Source organism: Meles meles, chromosome 12 (genome assembly GCF_922984935.1).
Source record: "Meles meles chromosome 12, mMelMel3.1 paternal haplotype, whole genome shotgun sequence".
NCBI lineage: Eukaryota > Metazoa > Chordata > Mammalia > Carnivora > Mustelidae > Meles > Meles meles.
Genome location: NC_060077.1, coordinates 13,438,480 through 13,456,318, shown reverse-complemented (window position 1 = coordinate 13,456,318; position 17,839 = coordinate 13,438,480). Strand labels below are relative to the sequence as shown.

General features: G+C 50.8%; 1 protein-coding gene across 1 annotated transcript; it reads left to right on the top strand.

Annotated features, from left to right (window-relative positions):
* The first annotated feature begins 2,237 nt into the window (after positions 1–2,237).
* On the top strand, positions 2,238–15,145 carry MORN3 (MORN repeat containing 3). Its single transcript, XM_046025424.1, has 6 exons — positions 2,238–2,310; positions 4,897–5,070; positions 10,047–10,204; positions 11,694–11,853; positions 14,654–14,838; positions 15,068–15,145. Exons 2-6 carry the CDS (start codon positions 4,926–4,928, stop codon positions 15,137–15,139), a joined length of 720 nt encoding a protein of 239 aa, XP_045881380.1. The 5' UTR covers positions 2,238–2,310; positions 4,897–4,925; the 3' UTR covers positions 15,140–15,145.
* Positions 15,146–17,839: the final 2,694 nt, after the last annotated feature.

The following is a 17,839-nucleotide window of genomic DNA, read 5'->3' as shown; positions in this document are numbered from 1 at the left end:
CACTCTTGTGGATGGAATTAAAATCATTTTGGAGGGGCATTTGGAGGGGAATTTGGTGTTATATATTAAGAATTTAAAGTGCCAGGCACCAATCATTCCGTTGACAAATACTTGTTGAGCAATTACTAGGTGCCGGGCATTTAACCTAGGTCCTAGGGAGACAGCAGTGAAAAAACACAACAACTTCTCCGACTTCAAATATGGCAACATGCCAATAATTGTCAACTATAGACAGCGGTTGTAACAGATGTTCATTGTACTATGATAATACTTTACTGTGTGCCTGCAAATTTTCACTTAGAGGGGTGCCTGGGTGGCTCAGTGGTTAAAGCCTCTGCCTTCGGCTCAGGTCATGATCCCAGGGTCCTGGGATCGAGCCCCGCATGGGGCTCTCTGCACAGTGGGGAGCCTTCTTCCTCCTCTCTCTCTGCCTGCCTCTCTGCCTACTTGTGATCTCTGTCTGTCAAATAAATAAATAAAATCTTAAAAAAATAAAAGGACAGACAATAAATATGTGTATACACACACACACACACACACACACGACAGTGCTACACCACATGAAACAGGAATGAGGCTGGGGAAAAAGGAAAATAGGTTGTGAAGTATACATAGATATTCCAGTTTTGTTTTGTTTTGTTTTGTTTTGTTTTAAGAGAGACACAGCGCGAGAGGGAACACAAACAGGGGGAGTGGGAAAGGGAGAAGTAGGCTTCCCTCCGAGCAGGATGCCGCGCTCGATCCCAGGACCCTGAGATCAGGACCTAAGCTGAAGGCAGATGCTTAAAGACTGAGCCACCCAGATGCTCCAAGAGATTCAAGTTTTAAATAGGGTGGTCCAGGCGCACGTGACTGGCTCAGTTGGTACAGCATGTGACCCCTGATATCACCCCAAGTTGGGCGTAGAGATTACTTAAAAAAAAAAAAAAAAAAGGTGGTCCAGCAACTCCTTACTGAGGTGACGATGTTTGAATAAAATCTTGAAGAAGATGGGGCTCCTGGGTGACTCGGTTGTTAAGCATCTGCCCTCCGCTGGGGTCAGCAGGAAGCCTGCTTCTCCCTCTCCATCTCCCCTGCTTGTGTTCCCTCTCTCGCTGTGTCTCTCTGTATCAAATGAATCAATAAAATCTTAAAAAAAAAAAAAAAAAAAAACCAACAAGAAAACACCTTGAAGAACAGGAAGGAATGATCTAGACTGCTATCTGTAGGAAGAGATGTCCTGGCAGAAGGCGCAGAAGAGACAAAGGCCCTGAGGCAGGAACATGGCCAGCATTTTCCAGGAACAGCAAGGAAGCAAGTGTGTGGCTGGAGCAGAGTGAGCCTGGGTGCTGGAAGTTGGGGACAGGGTCAGAGAGGAAAGGTTGGGGGGGCAGATGACGGGGAACTCTGAAGGCCACTGAGGGGACTGTAGCTTTTCCTCCGAGAGACAGAGGAGCCACTGTAAGGATGTGAACCAAGGAGAGGAGTGAGGGGTGAGGTGAGCTGACCCGTGTGTCTAAAATATAAGCATCTTTGGAGTGCCTGGGTGGCTTAGTAGATTGAGCCTCTGCCTTCAGCTCTGGTCATGGTCTCAGGGTCATGGTCTCAGGGTCCTGAGATCGAGCCCCAAGTCCGGCTTGGCCGGGAGCCTGCCCCCCCCCGCCCCCGCCCCCCCCCCCACGCCTACTTGTGATCTCTCTCAGATAAATAAATAAAATCTTAATAAAATAAAATACAAGCATCTTGGAGGGCTGGAGGGTCTGAATAGCTTCTCTTAGATTCTTAAAGGTGTCTAGGAGAGGCCCTCCGCCCCCCCACACCCAACAGGAGTAAGAACGAGAGTGGTTGGTTTTCCCTTCAAATTTTGCCGCTCTGTGCTCCAAAACTGCAGAGAAGTCTTTAACCCTTTCCGGTCTGCTCGGGGTGCTGTATTTGCCCTGGGGACCCCCAGATGGGGAGGCCAGTAGCCTCCCCAGGCACACCGGGGCTCACGCTCTGCGGATGCCGGGTCTTCGGGCTCGCCCACCAGCCCTTTGCTCAGCAGGCCGATGTACCGGGCTGCACTGGACCTGCACAGGCCCAACGACGTCCTTCCCCAAGCCAGCGACTCTGCGCCCTCCCCGCCGCGCAGCAAGCACACTGTCTCCGCAGGAAGGGGCGGGCTCTGCCGACGGCTTTGCTGGGGCCCCGCGTTGCCATAGCGACCCCCGCCGGGCAGCGGACGCCTAAGCCTGGGCTGCACTCCGTTATTGAGGCTGGAAACCGCGACCCCATCGCTCGGGTCCACAGAGCTGCCGATCCAGGCTCCTCCCCGCAGGTGAGCGGGCTCAGGTGAGCTGCGGCAGGTGGGTGAGGTGGGGGCTCGGGATGGCACTCCCTGCCGTCTGGGCCCCGCCCCTCCACCTTCCATCGTGGGTGATTTATTATTTAGAATCGCAACAACCGGGCACGGTCCGTGCGCTCCGCCTCGCAAGGCTTTCTTTTCCTATCGGTAGCTCCCGTATTAAGACCGTAACCTCCTCTTGAGCAGAAAACCCTTGCTCCCAAGAAAGAGTGGGACAGAGGATGATTTTATATTATCCTGATGAGGCATTAAGTAACATCCAGTGACATCGTAAAGAAGTTATTAGGTTCTAGGTTGGTTCCATTACACTTCTAAGTAAACCAAGGAGAAAGTGTCAGTTCAGCTCTAATTAACACCTTTCTGAACATTTGCTAATCTCAACCGTAAGCCAGTGATATCTAGCTAAGACTTAAGATGGTATCTTTATAGTACTTTTATTTTTACAGTGCTTCCCCCTTAAAGTATCTGATACTGGTTTTCTGTTTATAGTAAGGATATGTAGTCTCTTTCTTGGATAAATATATTGATTTTTTTAAGTAAACTAATTTACATATAAAGATTCGTCATTGTACAGGTGGTATTAGGAAATGGGAGAAAAAAGGAAAACGTTAAATTTAGGACCTGAAACGTTTTCCTTCCTCTCAGCTTTTGCCCTTACTGTTTTCTTTGCCGGGAGTGATTTACCCTGTTCCTAGGCATGATTGTCAAAATATGTGCCAGCCGTGTGGTTGGTCAGCCTGGTCAGACTCCTGCAGACCCCGCTATAGCCCCACGGAAGGAACTCCTTGATATGTGCACCCAGTGTAAATGAAACAAGAGGGAGGGCGCCTCCGTGGCTCAGTGGGTTAAGCCTCTGCCTTCCACTCAGGTCATGATCTCCAGTCCTGGTATCGAGCCCCAGCCCCACATCGGGCTCTCCTCTCTTCGGGGAGCCTGTTTCCCCTCTCTCTCTCTCTGCCTAGCTCTTTGCCTACTTGTGATCTCTGTCTGTCAAATAAATAAAATCTTAAAAAAAAAAGAAAAAGGGGGCCCTCGCTCATAAAGTATTAAGAATTTAAAAACAGTGACAGCAAAGGAGTAAACCAAGTATGGGCCCTTCTAAGGGTGGGCCCTGTTCGACTGCACAGGTTGCACACCCATGAGGCTGGCAATGGGTGGGTGGATGCCCGGGACACCATGATCTGAAACCTGCTCAGCCCAAAGGTAATTGGCTCAGCGCCTCTCATGCTAATGGTTAAATATCTCACTCCAGTCCCTGGGGCTAGCGCCACTGGCATATATGTGTGTGTGTGTGTGTGTGTGTGTGTGTGTGTGTGTGTGTGTGTCCCAAACCCATGGAGCAGGAAACAGATACCCATGATTGGGGGAGACCATCTTTATCATCTTGCACGAGCCCCTGGAGACAAACAGATAGATATGAATGTCTGCACTGAGATCTTGGAGACATGAAGAACACAGGTGGGGGGACTCCCAGAATAAAGAGAGGTCCTAGACCACCCAAAGTTTCTCTGCAACCCCATCAGGAAGGAGAGCCCCGGTCTGATGGAGAAATCTAACCAGGTAATAAGGCAGACAAGTAGAGTATCCGGGCAAAGGTCAGAGGTCAGAGGTAGAAGGATGACCAGCCATCCTGGTGTTCCTGGGACTATCCCAGTTTTAGTACCGAAGTCCAAGTTCCTAGGAAACCCCTCAGTCCTAGGCAAACCCAGACAGTTGGTCACCCTGTGGGCAGTATCTCTAGTTGGTGGGCTCACCTGACAGCTTTTTTTTTTTTTAAGATTTTATTTATTTATTTGACAGAGAGAGACAGCAAGAGAGGGAACACAAGCAGGGGGAGTGGGAGAGAGAGAAGCAGGCTTCCCGCTGAGCAAGGGGCCTGACGCTGGGCTCCATCCCAGGACTGGGATCATGACCTGAGCGGAAGACAGACGCTTAACAACTGACTGAGCCACCCAGACACCCCTTCCTTGACAGCTTCTAAAGCCAGGCCCTGGATGTTTCTAGCACCTTCTAACAGATAAGGCAGGACCAAAGGGGTTGCAGTGTTGGGTACTGGGGTCCAGGAAGGTGTCCCTGTAGGCTGCGTGGTAGTGGCTACCTGCCCGCCAAGGGTGGCCTGGGTATCCCCCCCACCCCGGCTACCTGCTCCTCTCCTGCAGTGGATCCCAGTCCACAGCACTGGGGCCTCCAGAGAAAGCTCCAGCCTTAGGCCAGCATCCACATGGATTGGTCATACTCGTTATTAAATATATGACTGTCCACCACCGGTGGGGCGCAGCTTCTTCCTGACGTCATCACAAACCCCCTCTTCTACTGGTTTCCCTGGGTTCCCAAGCAATTGTGTCATCAGACCTACCTCAGCAGGACCCTAGAGATGCAAAGGAGGTGACAGGCAAGGGTCAGTCCAGCACAGATTTGTCACCCTCAAAGGGCTGCTTGCTCATCTGCCCGGGGACTCAGAACATACATGACTCATGTCATTTGGGCTCAGACAAGCGCATCCCCAGGAAGCCCCCGGATCCTAGCACTACTAGGGGTACACTGAGCCCCTGATGTCCCTAACCCTTTGCCAGCACCCCCTGGCCCCACAGAAGCAGGCAGCATGCCTATCTCCAAGTGCTTGAAGAAGTCGGAGCCCCTGTGGAAGGGATGGGACCGGAAGGCCCAGAAGAACGGACTGAGACACCAGGTGTACACGGTCAATGGTGACTGCTATGTGGGGGAGTGGAAGGACAACATGAAGCATGGTGAGCGGGGGACCTTCAGGAGTCCGGGTGGCTAGTGTGGAGTCTGGGACATGGTGGGTGACTGGGACTTGACTGGGGCCAAGGAAGTCGCTGGCAGAGCTCCCTGGGGACATAAGATGTGTCCCCAAGGCTCCCTCAAGGGTGGAATGCCGCTGACCTGGGCCAGCCAGGGGTCTCCACATGCTGGGGCTCTGGAACCAAACTCAACCCTGACTTCAGATGAGCAAAGACCTCAGGGACCAGTAGGGGACAAAGTGGTCTTGAGACACCATCTGTAATCATGGTTAGGGCTCTGGGGACTCCAGTACAGAGTCCCCAGAGAGTCCCCATGCCTGAGACCTGGACTAAACATGGGGCTGGCAGGAAGAAAAGGTGTCCCCCCCACAATCAGATCCCAATAGGGATTCAAACAGCTCTGACGTGGGGGTCTCACCAGCAGGGGGTTAGGGAGGACACACACACACATACACACACACACAACTAGCTGGGGCTTTAACTGAAACTTTTTTTTTTAAGATTTTATTTATTTATTTGAGAGAGAGCAAGAGAGAGAGAGAGCATGAGCAGGAGGGAGGGGCAAAAGGAGAGGGAGAGGCAGACTCCGGGACTCCAGGATGATGACCTGAGCCAAAGGCAGATGCTTAACTGACTGAGCCACCCAGGCGTCCCACTTTAACTGCTACTTTAACTGGCAAATGGCATGTGGTTCCTTGTGACACAAACTAAGCCCTAAAGAAAAAGAAGTGTGTGTGTGTGTGTGTGTGTGTGTGTGTGTGTGTGTGTGTGTGTGTGTATTTATTTAGGGGCACCAGGGTGGCTCAGTCAGTAGAGCATATGACTCTTGACCTTGGGGTTGTAAGTTTGAGCCCCATGTTGGGTGTAGAGAGTACTTAAAAATAAAATCTTTTTTAAAAATATTTATTTATTTCAGAGAGAGAGAACGAGAGCATGAGCGGGAGGGGAGAGGGAAAGGGATAGAGAATCTCAAGTGGACTCCACGCCGAGCACAGAGGCTGATGTGGGGCTGGGTTTCACGGCCCCGAGATCATGACCTGAGCCGAAACCAAGAGTTGGATGCTTAACTGACTCCACCATCCAGGTGCCCCTTAAAAATAAAATCTAAAAAAAAAAAAAAAAGTTTTATTTATTTAAGTGATTTCTACACCCAACATGGAGTTCGAACTCATGACCCTGAGATCAAGAGTCGTGTGCTCTTTCAACTGAGCCAGCCAAGCGCCCCAAGAGAAACAAGCTTTTATTTAAAAAAGATGGTATGGCTTCTCACGCAGGTTTTGCAATTCCAGATTCTATGCTCTTTTTTTTTTTAAGATTTTTATTTTATTATTTATTTGACAGAGACCACAAGCAGGCAGAGAGGCAGGCAGAGAAAGGAAGGGAAGCAGGCTCCCTGCTGAGCAGAGAGCCCGATGTGGGGCTCGATCCCAGGACTCTGAGATCATGACCTGAGCAAAAGGCAGAGGCTTTAACCCACTGAGCCACCCAGGTGCCCCCAGATTCTGTGCTCTTAACCACTTTTCTCTCGTACCTTCCTGAGTGAAGTACTCGAGTCCAGAAACCTGGGTCAGAATCTCGGCTCCACCAACAGAGGCCTTGAGTGACTAATTACCATACTCTGAGCCTCAGTGTCCCATTCTATAAAATGAGAAAATGCCTGTTGGTAAAGATAAGAGATGACATCTACTAAGTGCATAGCCCGGGGTCTATGCAGAAGGGTCTGTGACTGAGGGCAGAGCACGGCAGGGATCACCACTACTCCGAACCGTCCTCATCCAAAAGCACTCCGAAGCTGCCCCTGTCTAGTGTGTGACTTTAGGTAAGTCATCTCCCATCCTATGGATCTCAGCGGCCTCACCTGAGCTATGAACTTGTGGGCTGACATGGCGCTCTGACCCCTCCTTCAGTGTGAGTCCTGCCTCCCCTAGGACCCCGGAGGCATAGAGCTGATTGCGCTGAGGCTCTAGAAAATGGAGCTGTAGGAGAATCCTGATAGAGCCTCCCCTCTCTTCAAGACATACCTCTGACCAAGCTGACGGGGACTGCTGTGGCATAAACAGACTGGAAGCAGTCAAGAGAGTCGTCATCATGCAGGGCAAGGATTAGGTGGCCACCGGTTCCCTGGACTGCTCGTGCCTTCACTCCACTAACTCCACTAACCCCTATGGCGCTCCTGGCCCACGTCAGGCTCTGTACTGGGCATCTGGCAAGATGCCAAGCCTCAGGGAGCTCCAGGCTCGCAGGGAACCTGCACGATAAATAGTATCCCATTTTACAGATGAGGAAACTGGGGCCCAGAGAGAGGAAAGGACTCACTGAGGGTCACATGGCTAAAAGAGGTGGCATCAGGCTGTATGGGCTGAATGACAGGGAGGCAGAAGCCAGTCTCCCAGAAAAGAAAGCAAACATGCTGTCACTCACCACATACACTACAGGACGGAGAACCGGGGGGAGGACTATAAAGCTATGGCGGGGGGTGAGAAGAATTACTGTCAACATACCCGGAAACAGATTCGGAGTAAGACCAACGTTTATAAGCGATTTTACCCAGCAGAGTGGCAAGCTTTCCTCGACTCCTTGCAGAGGAGTAAGATGGAGATGCCCCCTCCTGGACCAGAGAGGGAAGGAGGAGCATGTGGCTCCATCACACACACACACACACACACACACACACACGCACGCACGCACGCGCGCACGCACGCACCCTCTCTGGGGAAGGAACCTAGTCTCCCAGAGGTTTCCGAGGGCCCTGGGAAAAGCCAGAACCTGCTGTTTTCAGAGTGGGTAGTTTGTTTATATATAGTCTGCACATAATAAAACAAGGCTATTTTACTTCAAAAAATTAAAAATAAGAATAAAAGGGGTGGCATCAGGATATGAAAGGGACCAGAGAGGAGGCATGAAAGCAGCCATGAGAACAGAGAGGGGTGATGTGTGAGCGGAGCGCACAGGGGAAGGGATTAGCCCGGCAGAAGGGCCTGTCTTCTAGGTTGTGGACTCTGAATGGAAGGATTGTGGGGGAGGGGTATTAAGTCTTGCTCAGGGAACAGACTGGAAGCCAGTGTGCCCAGAGCAGAGAGGGGGAGGACAGAGAATGGGCACACCAAGGAGTCTGACCATAAAAAACTTCGTTTAAGTGGTAAATTTGCCTTTACCCCAGAGGCAAACAGTCTCATTGGACCAACTCAAATCACATGCCCTTCACTCTACAAATCACAGTGGCCCGAGCTGGTTGGCTAGAGAGGCCAGGGGGAGGAGCCAGATCCACGCAAACTTTTGGGACTGAGAGCTCAGGAGAGGCTGGTTCCCCAAAAGAAATCAACCTCGTAAAAGAGGGACAGATAGAAAAACTGAGTGAGGGCTCTACCTCAAGGGCACAAATAATTGGTAATATCTTTTGTATTTGCAGACACTGTTCTAAGTGTTTTCCTTATATTAATGAATGTAGTGATCAGAACATCCCCATGAGATAGTCTCGTCCCCATTTTACAGATGAGGAGCCTGAGGCCCAGGGAGTTAAGTTACTCGGCGGAGATTAAAAAACTCACAGGGACAATGTTGGATTTTTCCCTGAGCTACTAAAGACCAAGACATGTATTAGCCCGTATAGGTACTCCACAAATATTTTATTGATCCCTTTGTTCAACAAATGTCTTTGTTTGACATGTGTTGGTCACCTCCAACTTGCCAAGTCCTGTTCCTCAGTGCTGGGAATAGAACAGTGAACAAAACAGACCAAAGTTTGTGTTCTCATGGAGTGCACATTCTCATGGAGAGCTAGACAACAGAAAAAAATGACAAATAAGTGAATCGTCTGATGTTAGGAGCTGATAGGTGATATGGAAAGAAACAGAGCAGGGAAGGGGCATCTAGGTGGCTCAGTGGGTTAAGCCTCTGCCTTCAGCTCAGGTCATGATCTCAGGGTCCTGGGATTGAGCCCCACATCGGGCTCTCTGCTCCGCGGGGAGCCTGCTTCCCCCTCTCTTTCTGCCTGCCTCTCTGCCTACTTGTGATCTCCATCTGTCAAATAAATACATACAATCTTGAAAAAAAAAAAAAAAAAAAAGAAAAGAAACAGAGCAGGATAAGAGGGGTAGGACAGACTCCTGACTTTATAGGATGGTCAGGGCAGGCCTCACTGAAAAAATAGATTTGAACAGAGATTTGTAGGAGGTAGGGAGTGATTGAATATTTACAGAAGAGCATTCCAGGCTGAAGGATAGGCAGGTACAAAGGCCCTGAGGGAGAGGCATATCTGGTGGGTTCCTCGAACAGCACCGCGACCATAGTGGTTGGAGGGCAGTCTGGAAGTTGGGAGTGGAAGTCACAGATAAGGCTGGAATGATAGGACATAGGTCTCCATGTGTGTTTCTGAGAACTGAAGAAATACACAGAACATATTCTAGAAAATCTGGCCATCTCGTGTAACCTTTGAAGTATCATTTAAAGAAGAAACTTTTTTTTTAATATTTTATTTATTTGACAGAGAGAAATCACAACTAGGCAGAGAGGCAGGCAGAGAGAGAGGAGGAAGCAGGCTCCCCGCGGAGCAGAGAGCCCGATGTGGGGCTCGATCCCAGGACCCTGAGATCATGACCCGAGCTGAAGGCAGAGGCTTTAACCCACTGAGCCACCCAGGTGCCCCAAGAAGACACTTATTTTTAAAAAAGATGAAACTCATTATTATTAAGAGAAGAAGGAGGGGCAGATTTCTACTTGGGGGTTGCTGTATCAATCCGGCTTCAGGGCAAACAGCTGGAGAACTGTTATTTGTAGAAATGGAACTTTCTTGGAGTTTTCACTGGTGCTGGGGGTCTAGAGACAAGGCACAGACCCTGACTCAGCCCTTGAGAAAGTCATCAAGTCTTCTAGGGGCCCCTGAGGCCAAGGCAAACCCAGCACCTGCCCCTCCAGCCCCATGGCTGCATGTCTGCAGTGTGGGCCCATCTGTGTGTCATCAGGAAAAGGAACACAGATCTGGAAGAAGAAAGGAGCCATCTATGAGGGAGACTGGAAGTTTGGGAAGCGAGATGGCTATGGCACCCTCAGCTTCCCTGACCAAGAGATGGGAAAGCCCAGGAAAGTATACTCTGGCTGGTGGAAAGATGATAAAAAATCGGTGAGTGGTTCCTGTCATGCCCTGGGATGTGGGCCAGGCTGAAAGCAGGCTCTGTCTGTGTGTGTATGTCTCTCTCTCTCTCTCTCTATCTCTGTGTGTGTGTGTGGGGGGGGGGGGATAGTCAGAGAGTCCTGGAAGAAAAGGAAGGGGGTGGAGAGAAGGAGGACAAGAGTACTGTGTGCGTGGGAGAAGGACAGGGTGGGAAATCATCCAGGCTTCTCAGAACAAAACCCAGGAAACAGGAAGCAAGAGGAGAGGGCCCGGCGAGGAGCCCATGAACCCCCGTGGCACAAGAAACCAGCCAGACTGTGTGGGGGCCAAGTCTCCTCCTCCATCTGCCCCACTCATTTCCTGGCTTTCTTTTCCCCGGGCACTCCTTTCTGAGAACCCCCCTTCTGTTGGACCGGCACAAGAGGGGGTAGGAAAAGTGGGAACAAGAAAGCAGAGGCCACACCCTTGGCCACAGGACAAGAGAGGAAGATCCTGGAGGTAGAAGCCAGTCAGAGGCCATGTCCTCAACTGAGAAATGCCTGAACCCTCCCAGTATCCCACAACTCACTCACAAAGTCATGTTCATCATCATGCTTATTTTACTGATAAGGAAACAAGCCCCAAGAGGTGAAGTGCCTTGCTTGAGGTCACACACTGCTGGCAAGTGGTGATTGGATTTTGTGATCTCTGAGCTCAGATTGTTTACTGGCTAGTGGGGAAAGAGAGCCCAAAATAAACAATTCACATACAATTTGGTGTTAGGATAGAGATTTTCCCAGGGAGCCCACATGAATTGAGAATTCAGGGCAGGCTTCCTACAGGAGGTAATACCAAAAGGTTCAAAGAGTTAACCAGGGAGGAAAAAAAGGAGAAGGGGAAGTAGCAAAGTAGTCAGAAGTAGCAAAGAATATGTCAAACACCAAGGTGTGTGTGCCCACAGGGGTGGGGGTGAGGAGAGGGGTAGATGGGGGCCTTGAAGGTTTTGTGGTGAATCAGGATTTTGAAGGGTAGACTTGGGCTGCTTAACCCAACTTCCTTAAAGTGTGATCTGCGGGGAGTCCATGGTTCTCCGTGGTTGGACGCTGAGTGTGGTGTTCATTTCTCTGGGGAGAAAGTTGACAACTTTGATCTGATTCTCAGAGGCATCTGCGACTTTTAACAGGGTCGAATCAGAGATGAGGAGAAGGGGCAAATGTGATCAGATGAGCGATGTAAAGATCCTCCTAGCTGCTTCACTGAAGATGCGTGCGGAGGGGACAATGGGAGAGTGAAAGAGGGGGACCAGTGAGGAGGGGAGAAACGAAGGTGGTAGCCGAGGGGTGGAGGGGAACGGAGAGCCTGAGGAGCTTTTTCAATGCCCGACCATCAGTTTGGGCTGTAGGGCTGAGGGAGGAAGCAGGGAAGTAGTCCAGGTGTGTGGCTTGGGTGCCCGGGAAGATAGGGGTGGCTTTCCTAGTGGTGGGGGGCGCCGTGAACAGGGACACCTTCGTGCTTTCAGGGCTATGGGATTCAGTTTTTCGGACCCAAGGATTATTACGAGGGTGAGTGGTGTGGCAACCAGCGCAGCGGATGGGGCCGCATGTACTACAACAACGGCGACATCTACGAGGGCCAGTGGTTGAATGACAAGCCGCATGGGGAGGGCATGTTGCGTCAGAGTAAGTGCCCCGCTCCGCCCCAGCCAGCCCCGCCCCGCCCCGCCCCAGCCAGCCCCGCCCCAATAGCCTCCTGGCCACGCCCTAGGGGCAGTCCCGGTTGGCCCGACCTGGTCACGCCCCCTCCAGGCCACGCCCCCCGACCACGCCCAGCCCCACTCCCGCTCAGCTCCTGGTTAAGTGAATGACAGGACCAGATCCCTGCCCTCAGGGACTTTCTATTCTATAGGGGAGCCTAACAAGACACATCAACAATTAAGATATTTTCTTATGGTCAGTAATTCTAGCCTACACTTACCCTGCACTGAACTCATTTAATCCTCACTACAGTTCCGTAAAATGGTACTATGACCATCTCCACTTTACAAATGAACTGAGCCACAGAGAGGTTAAGTCACTCGCTCAAGATTAACATAGCCTGTTCATTGTGAGGTCAAAAGTGCCAAGCAATATCCCTTTAAAATAGGGAAAAATAAATAAATAAACAAAATAGGAAGGTGTGTTGGAGAATGACAAAGGAGTTGGGGACAGGGGCTATCTAGACAGACTTAGGGTCAAAGAATGTCTCTGACGCAGTGATGTTTGAACAGAAGACCTGAAGGGAGAGAAGGAGCCTGATAAGCACTGAGCTAGGGAAAAATATTCCTAGAGAGAGAAAGAGTCATGAGTAAACCGCCTTAGCGTCAGGACTTAATCCATTCTCTACGTAGCCACCAGCATGAACTTTGGCAGATTGGACCGTATTGCCAACCTGCTTTCAACTTTTCCATAGCTCCCTCTTACCTGCAGAGTTCAGAGCGTGGTCTGCAGGGTCTGCTGTCCTGTAGTTGTGCCTCCTGCCCCATGTCCCCTGGGAATCCCTCAGTTTCCGCCTTACTCATTTTCGTTCAGTTCCTCCCACGCTTTTTGCCTCAGGGCCCTTGCACTGCTGCGATGGAAAGAAGATCCTCCATATCTTTGCACTGTCTCCTCCTCAGAGAGGCCTCCCCGTTCATACCACTAGTGCACATTCTCCTCCTTATCCTCAGCACCTGCTTCCTTTCCTTTTTAGCACTAGGTGTATAATCTTGGGCAAATTTTCTCCTCTCCATGCCTTGGTTACCTCACCTGTAAAATGGGAATAATAGTACCTAAAAAGCAGTACTACTGTGAACAGGGTTTGGCGCGTAATAGGCTATCTATAAAGCTAGTGTCATTGTCTCTCCAGGCTGTGACCTGGACTGCGCATCTATTTTGCTCCCCATTGTTTCCCCAGTACCTGGTACATAGTAGGTGCCCTTGATGAGGACACAAAACTGAGCTCAGTCTCCCAAAAACTGAAGACTCCAATTTCCAATGAGATTTGGCCAAACTGAGGCATTAGATCAGCTGAGGAGGGCTTGCGCCAGCCACTTCTGTCATTCTCAACCCCCCCCCCCCCCATCACCCAGCTCTGCGGCTGCTTTTAGTGAGCATCGAGTAGTAACAGCCCACACTTAGTGAGCGTCTGCTGTGGCCACATGTAGTGTAAGTGTTCTTAGTGCATCACTTCTAGTGGCCTGGACTCTGGAGCCAGTCTGCCTGGGTTCAGGTTCAAATCCTGGATCAAGCTCTTACTAGCTACGTGACCTTGAGGCAATGTGTTCAAACTTAAACTCTCTGTGCTTTGGTTTTCTCATCTGTAAATTAAGGATAAAAATACAACTTAACTAAGGTTGAGAAGATTAAATGAGGTTTGTAAAGTGCTGAGCACGGTGCCCGACACATAATTATAAGTGCTCAACAATATTACTAGCTCATACTTGCATGTAGCAGGTGTCAGCAGACTAGAATCCTTGGACCAAATCCAAACCCAGCTCAACACGTGTTTTTGTAAGTAAAGTTTTATTGGCACACCAGACTTGCTCATTCATTTACACATTGTCCACGGCAATGGCGGAATTGTGACAGAGACCCTGTGCCGCACAATGCCGAAAATCCCGGCTGACCCTTTACAGAAGAAGTTTGCTGACCTCTCATCTGGAGTGTATCCAGTAATCTAAGTCCTTTCCGTGAACCCATGTATTTAATCTCCACAACAATTCTATGAGGTAGGTGCCTCTGTTATCCCCATTTTACAAATGAGGAAATGAGACAAAATGGTTGTGACTTGCCCGAGATCCCGTGGCTGTCAGGGTCTGAACTGAGAAGCGCTGGTTTTATTAGTATTCCTTTTATGCCAACACCACCATCAGCCGAGGGGGAGCGTGAATTCATGATTAAGAGCATGGGCTCCTGGGATGAACAGACCTTGGCTTCAAATCTTGTCTCTGCCGCGTCCTAGCTCTGTGACCTTGAGCAAGTCAGTCAGACTCCCTGAGTTTTTTAAGCTCCATCTGTAGAAAATGGAGTCGGTTATCCTTCATAGAACTGTTTTTGGGAGGAGTGAGTGAGGTCAGAAACATAGCAAAGAACCAGGCACAGAGTGAGTGCTGGAAAAACATTGTCTATTCATACCATTAGCTATGACTTTTTTTTACAAATAGGAAAGGATGTTGTTCATCCAAGTTCAGGTAAGTCGTGGAGGCGAGACGTGGACCAGGTCTGATTCCGGAAGTCACTGACACCCCCACCCCACCCCTCACCCCACCCTGGGGGCTCTGATGCTTATAGATCAGACCACCCAGACCGCAGGCAGCCCAGCCCGGGGCACTCTAGTCAGCTGGGTTTCCTTCTGGCTTCCCCATGGGCACAGGGTCTGACCTGGATGTGCAGAGGGGCCAGCCTGGTAGTCTGGTCTGGTCATGTGTGCCCAGCACCCACACGACCCTGTCCTTTCCCCCAGAGAACGGAAACCGCTACGAGGGTTACTGGGAGAGAGGCATGAAGAATGGACCTGGTCGTTTCTTCCACCTGGACCATGGTCAGCTGTTTGAAGGCTTCTGGGTGGACGACGTGGCCAAGTGTGGCACCATGATTGACTTTGGACGTGATGAGGCTCCCGAGCCCACCCAGTTCCCCATTCCTAAGGTGGGCACACCCAGAGACAGAAAACGGTGCCCCCGCAGCCACATCCAGCCTGGCCAGGCTTAGCCCAGCCCAGCCAGGGAACAGACAAGGTTTTGTTCTCAGTCGGGGCATCCCCATGGAGACTGGCAGCAGCCCACAAGGCAGACAGCACCTCCAAAGTAGGCAGCGCCCCAAAGGTTGGCAGCCTGCGCCTCCCATGCTCCCCAATCCAACCCCTGTTTCCCTCCAGATCAAAATTCTGGACCCTGATGGCGTGCTGGAGGAAGCCATGGCCACATTCAGGAAGACGGAGGAAGACTGATGCCAGGTGAGGGGCGGGCCTGCTTCCCAGCCTCCGATGTGGTTGAGGCAGCTCTTGGGGTCTCCTTTGGCCAAGAACTCAGGGGCAGGAGCAGAGGGTGGGTTTCTTGCCTCCTGCAATCCAGCTGGTTCGTGTTGGTTCCTTCCCTTCAAAATTCATTTCCTTGAAAACCAGTTCGCTCCTGAATGCCCTTGAGTAAGGTGGTTTGGCCCAGGCCTGCACCTGACATCTGTCCCAGCCCTTCGGGGTGTGGGTGTCAGCGGAATTTGAGGACAGGGCGCAGCATCTTGAAGTCACCAGCTCCCACCAGCCCCTTGCGCCCGCAGAGAGCACACCAGAGCTTCCAGAGAAATTCAAGTCCATCACCCAACTGCTCAAACCGGTGCAGCTTCTGCGGGAGGAGCGAATGGTGGCTTGGGGCACACCCTTGGCACCCTCAGAGGGCACCTCACTCCTCCCAGCACTGGGTAACCCTCTCCCCAGCTGGCTTTCGGGGCCCTCTTGTTACAGCCTTCATTCTCGGTCACCATTCCTGAGAGCAGGAGTATAAAGGAGAACCTGGTGGCATAGGCCCAGGGCTTGTGCTGTGTGATTGGGACGGAGGGGGTGCAGCTCTGGGAGGGACTTCAGGTGAAGAGGGAAGACGTCCCCGCGGGCTGCATAGATTTCCCCTGGGGGAGAAAGAGAAGAGCCTCTGGTCACAGTGGCCACTGAGATTTGGGGTTGAGAGCCAACCTGGCTTCTCAGCCTAACACAGGAGTGCTCGACCTTGGGGTCCCGCGGGAGCTTTACAAGCCACAGACACCCAGGTCCCACGCCCACACTCTCATCTGTCTGGGATGAGGCCTGGGCATTCAGAAATATCCCCAGACGACGCTAATGTACAACAACATCTAGAACCCCTGATTTACTTTGTGACCCTAAGCAAGTGACCTTAGTTGCCCGATCTGTAAAACGGCACTTAGGAGATCTCACAGGGGGTTTTTGAGGATTTGGTAACAGATATAACAACAACAAATAACATGTATTGAGGTTAATTGTGAAGCAGAGATCTGGAAGAGCTTTGCATAATTCCAGACAACATTCTTCAAGATAAAAGAGACTCTTACATAATGGATAGGAATGAGCTCAGCGGTCAGGCTGCCTGGGTGTGAATCCCAGCAGTGATTTAGGAGCTGTGTGTTCTCGGATAGGGCACCCAACCTCTCTGTTCTCTAGGCTTCCTCCCCTCAAATACGGGGCAATCACCGTCCTTGCCACCCAGGTTGCTGTGGTTAACATGAGCATGAAATAAGACGTGCTCCTAATGCAAGAGTGATTCTGTGTCCCCTGCCTCCCTGGGGACATTTGGCGACGTCTGGAGACATTTCTGGTTGTCACAACTGGCAGGGAAAAATTTCACTGGCAGCTAGTGGGTAGTGGTTAAGGATCCTGCAAAGCACAATCTAATGGAAACACTCTTCTACTGCATTTTTCAGCCTAATGACCGAAGTGTAACCCTGTAATTCCAAGATGTTCACTAAGGCCTCAGCACGTGCCTGGCACACAGTAAAGGCTCCATAAACCCCGACACTATTTCCTGCCTGCCTCCGAAATCATAAGCGGGGTGGCCTGACCCCAAGGTATGGCTCTGTCTAGACCTCTCGTGCCAGGAAGCTGAGCCTGGCCCACTGGGGACACAGACCGTTCACTCGGTGCCAGGCCCTGTGCTCAGAGTTTTACCTGCCACCCTCCCCCCCCCAAGACCCCATAGCTTCTGAGGCTGTCCTGCTATTATTACCCTTTTAGAGGGGAAGCGGGTTCTGGGAGGCTCCCGAGTCACAAAGTGAGAAAGTAACTGTGCTTAAATGTAAACCTACCTGCTCTTAATGAACAGAACAGAGCATAGGGAAGGATACCTTTTTTCTTTCTCCCCCCAGAAAAAGCAGGGTGTTTGTTGTTTATGAAATCTCTCTAGATGGGGACACAATACACTGGCAACAACAGGTGCCACGGGAGAGAACCAGGAACCTGGGAACAGGGGAGGGCGGGCAACTTTCTCACTGTTTTATTTGGAACCTGTGAATGTATTTGTGTCTGAAATACAAAGAAAACTGAGATTAAAGAGAGAGTGTCCTATAACTACAGTGCTTCCCTGAGCTGCCTAGGTTTGAGTACCCGGGGTGTTAAAAACAGATTCTAGGGGCGCCTGAATGGCTCAGTGGGTTAAGCCTCTGCCTTCAGCTCAGGTCATGATCTCAGGGTCCTGGGATCGAGCCCCGCATCGGGCTCTCTGCTCAGCAAGGAGCCTGCTTCCTCCCTCTCTGTGCCTGTCACTCTACCTACCTGTGATCTCTGTCAATCAAATAAATTAAAATCTTTAAAAAATTAAAAAAAAATAGATTCTAGAGGCGCTTGGATGGCTCAGTCGGTTAAACGTCCAACTGCTGATTTTGGCTCGGGTCATATCTCAGGGTCATGAGATTGAGCCTATCATAGGGCTCTGCATTGGATGTGGAGCCTGCTTACGATTCTCTCTCCCTCTGCCCCTCCCCCACCCCAAATACAGATTCTAGATCTACCCAGACTAACTTTCCATGGGAAAGGCTTGGAAATCTTCATTTTACAAGCCAATCTGGTGACTCTTGACTTTAGGCAAGTTTAGGAAGAAACACCTGGCTAGAATCACAGGCTGGATATTACCGCAGCCAGCTCCCAGGT

Coding starts and splice junctions, on each gene's coding strand:
- MORN3 (XM_046025424.1), top strand. CDS start 4,926: ATGCCTATCTCCAAGTGCTTGAAGAAGTCGGAGCCCCTGTGGAAGGGA. Junction 5,071..10,046: donor GAAGGACAACATGAAGCATG/GTGAGCGGGGGA, acceptor GTGTGTCATCAG/GAAAAGGAACACAGATCTGG. Junction 14,839..15,067: donor CCCAGTTCCCCATTCCTAAG/GTGGGCACACCC, acceptor GTTTCCCTCCAG/ATCAAAATTCTGGACCCTGA.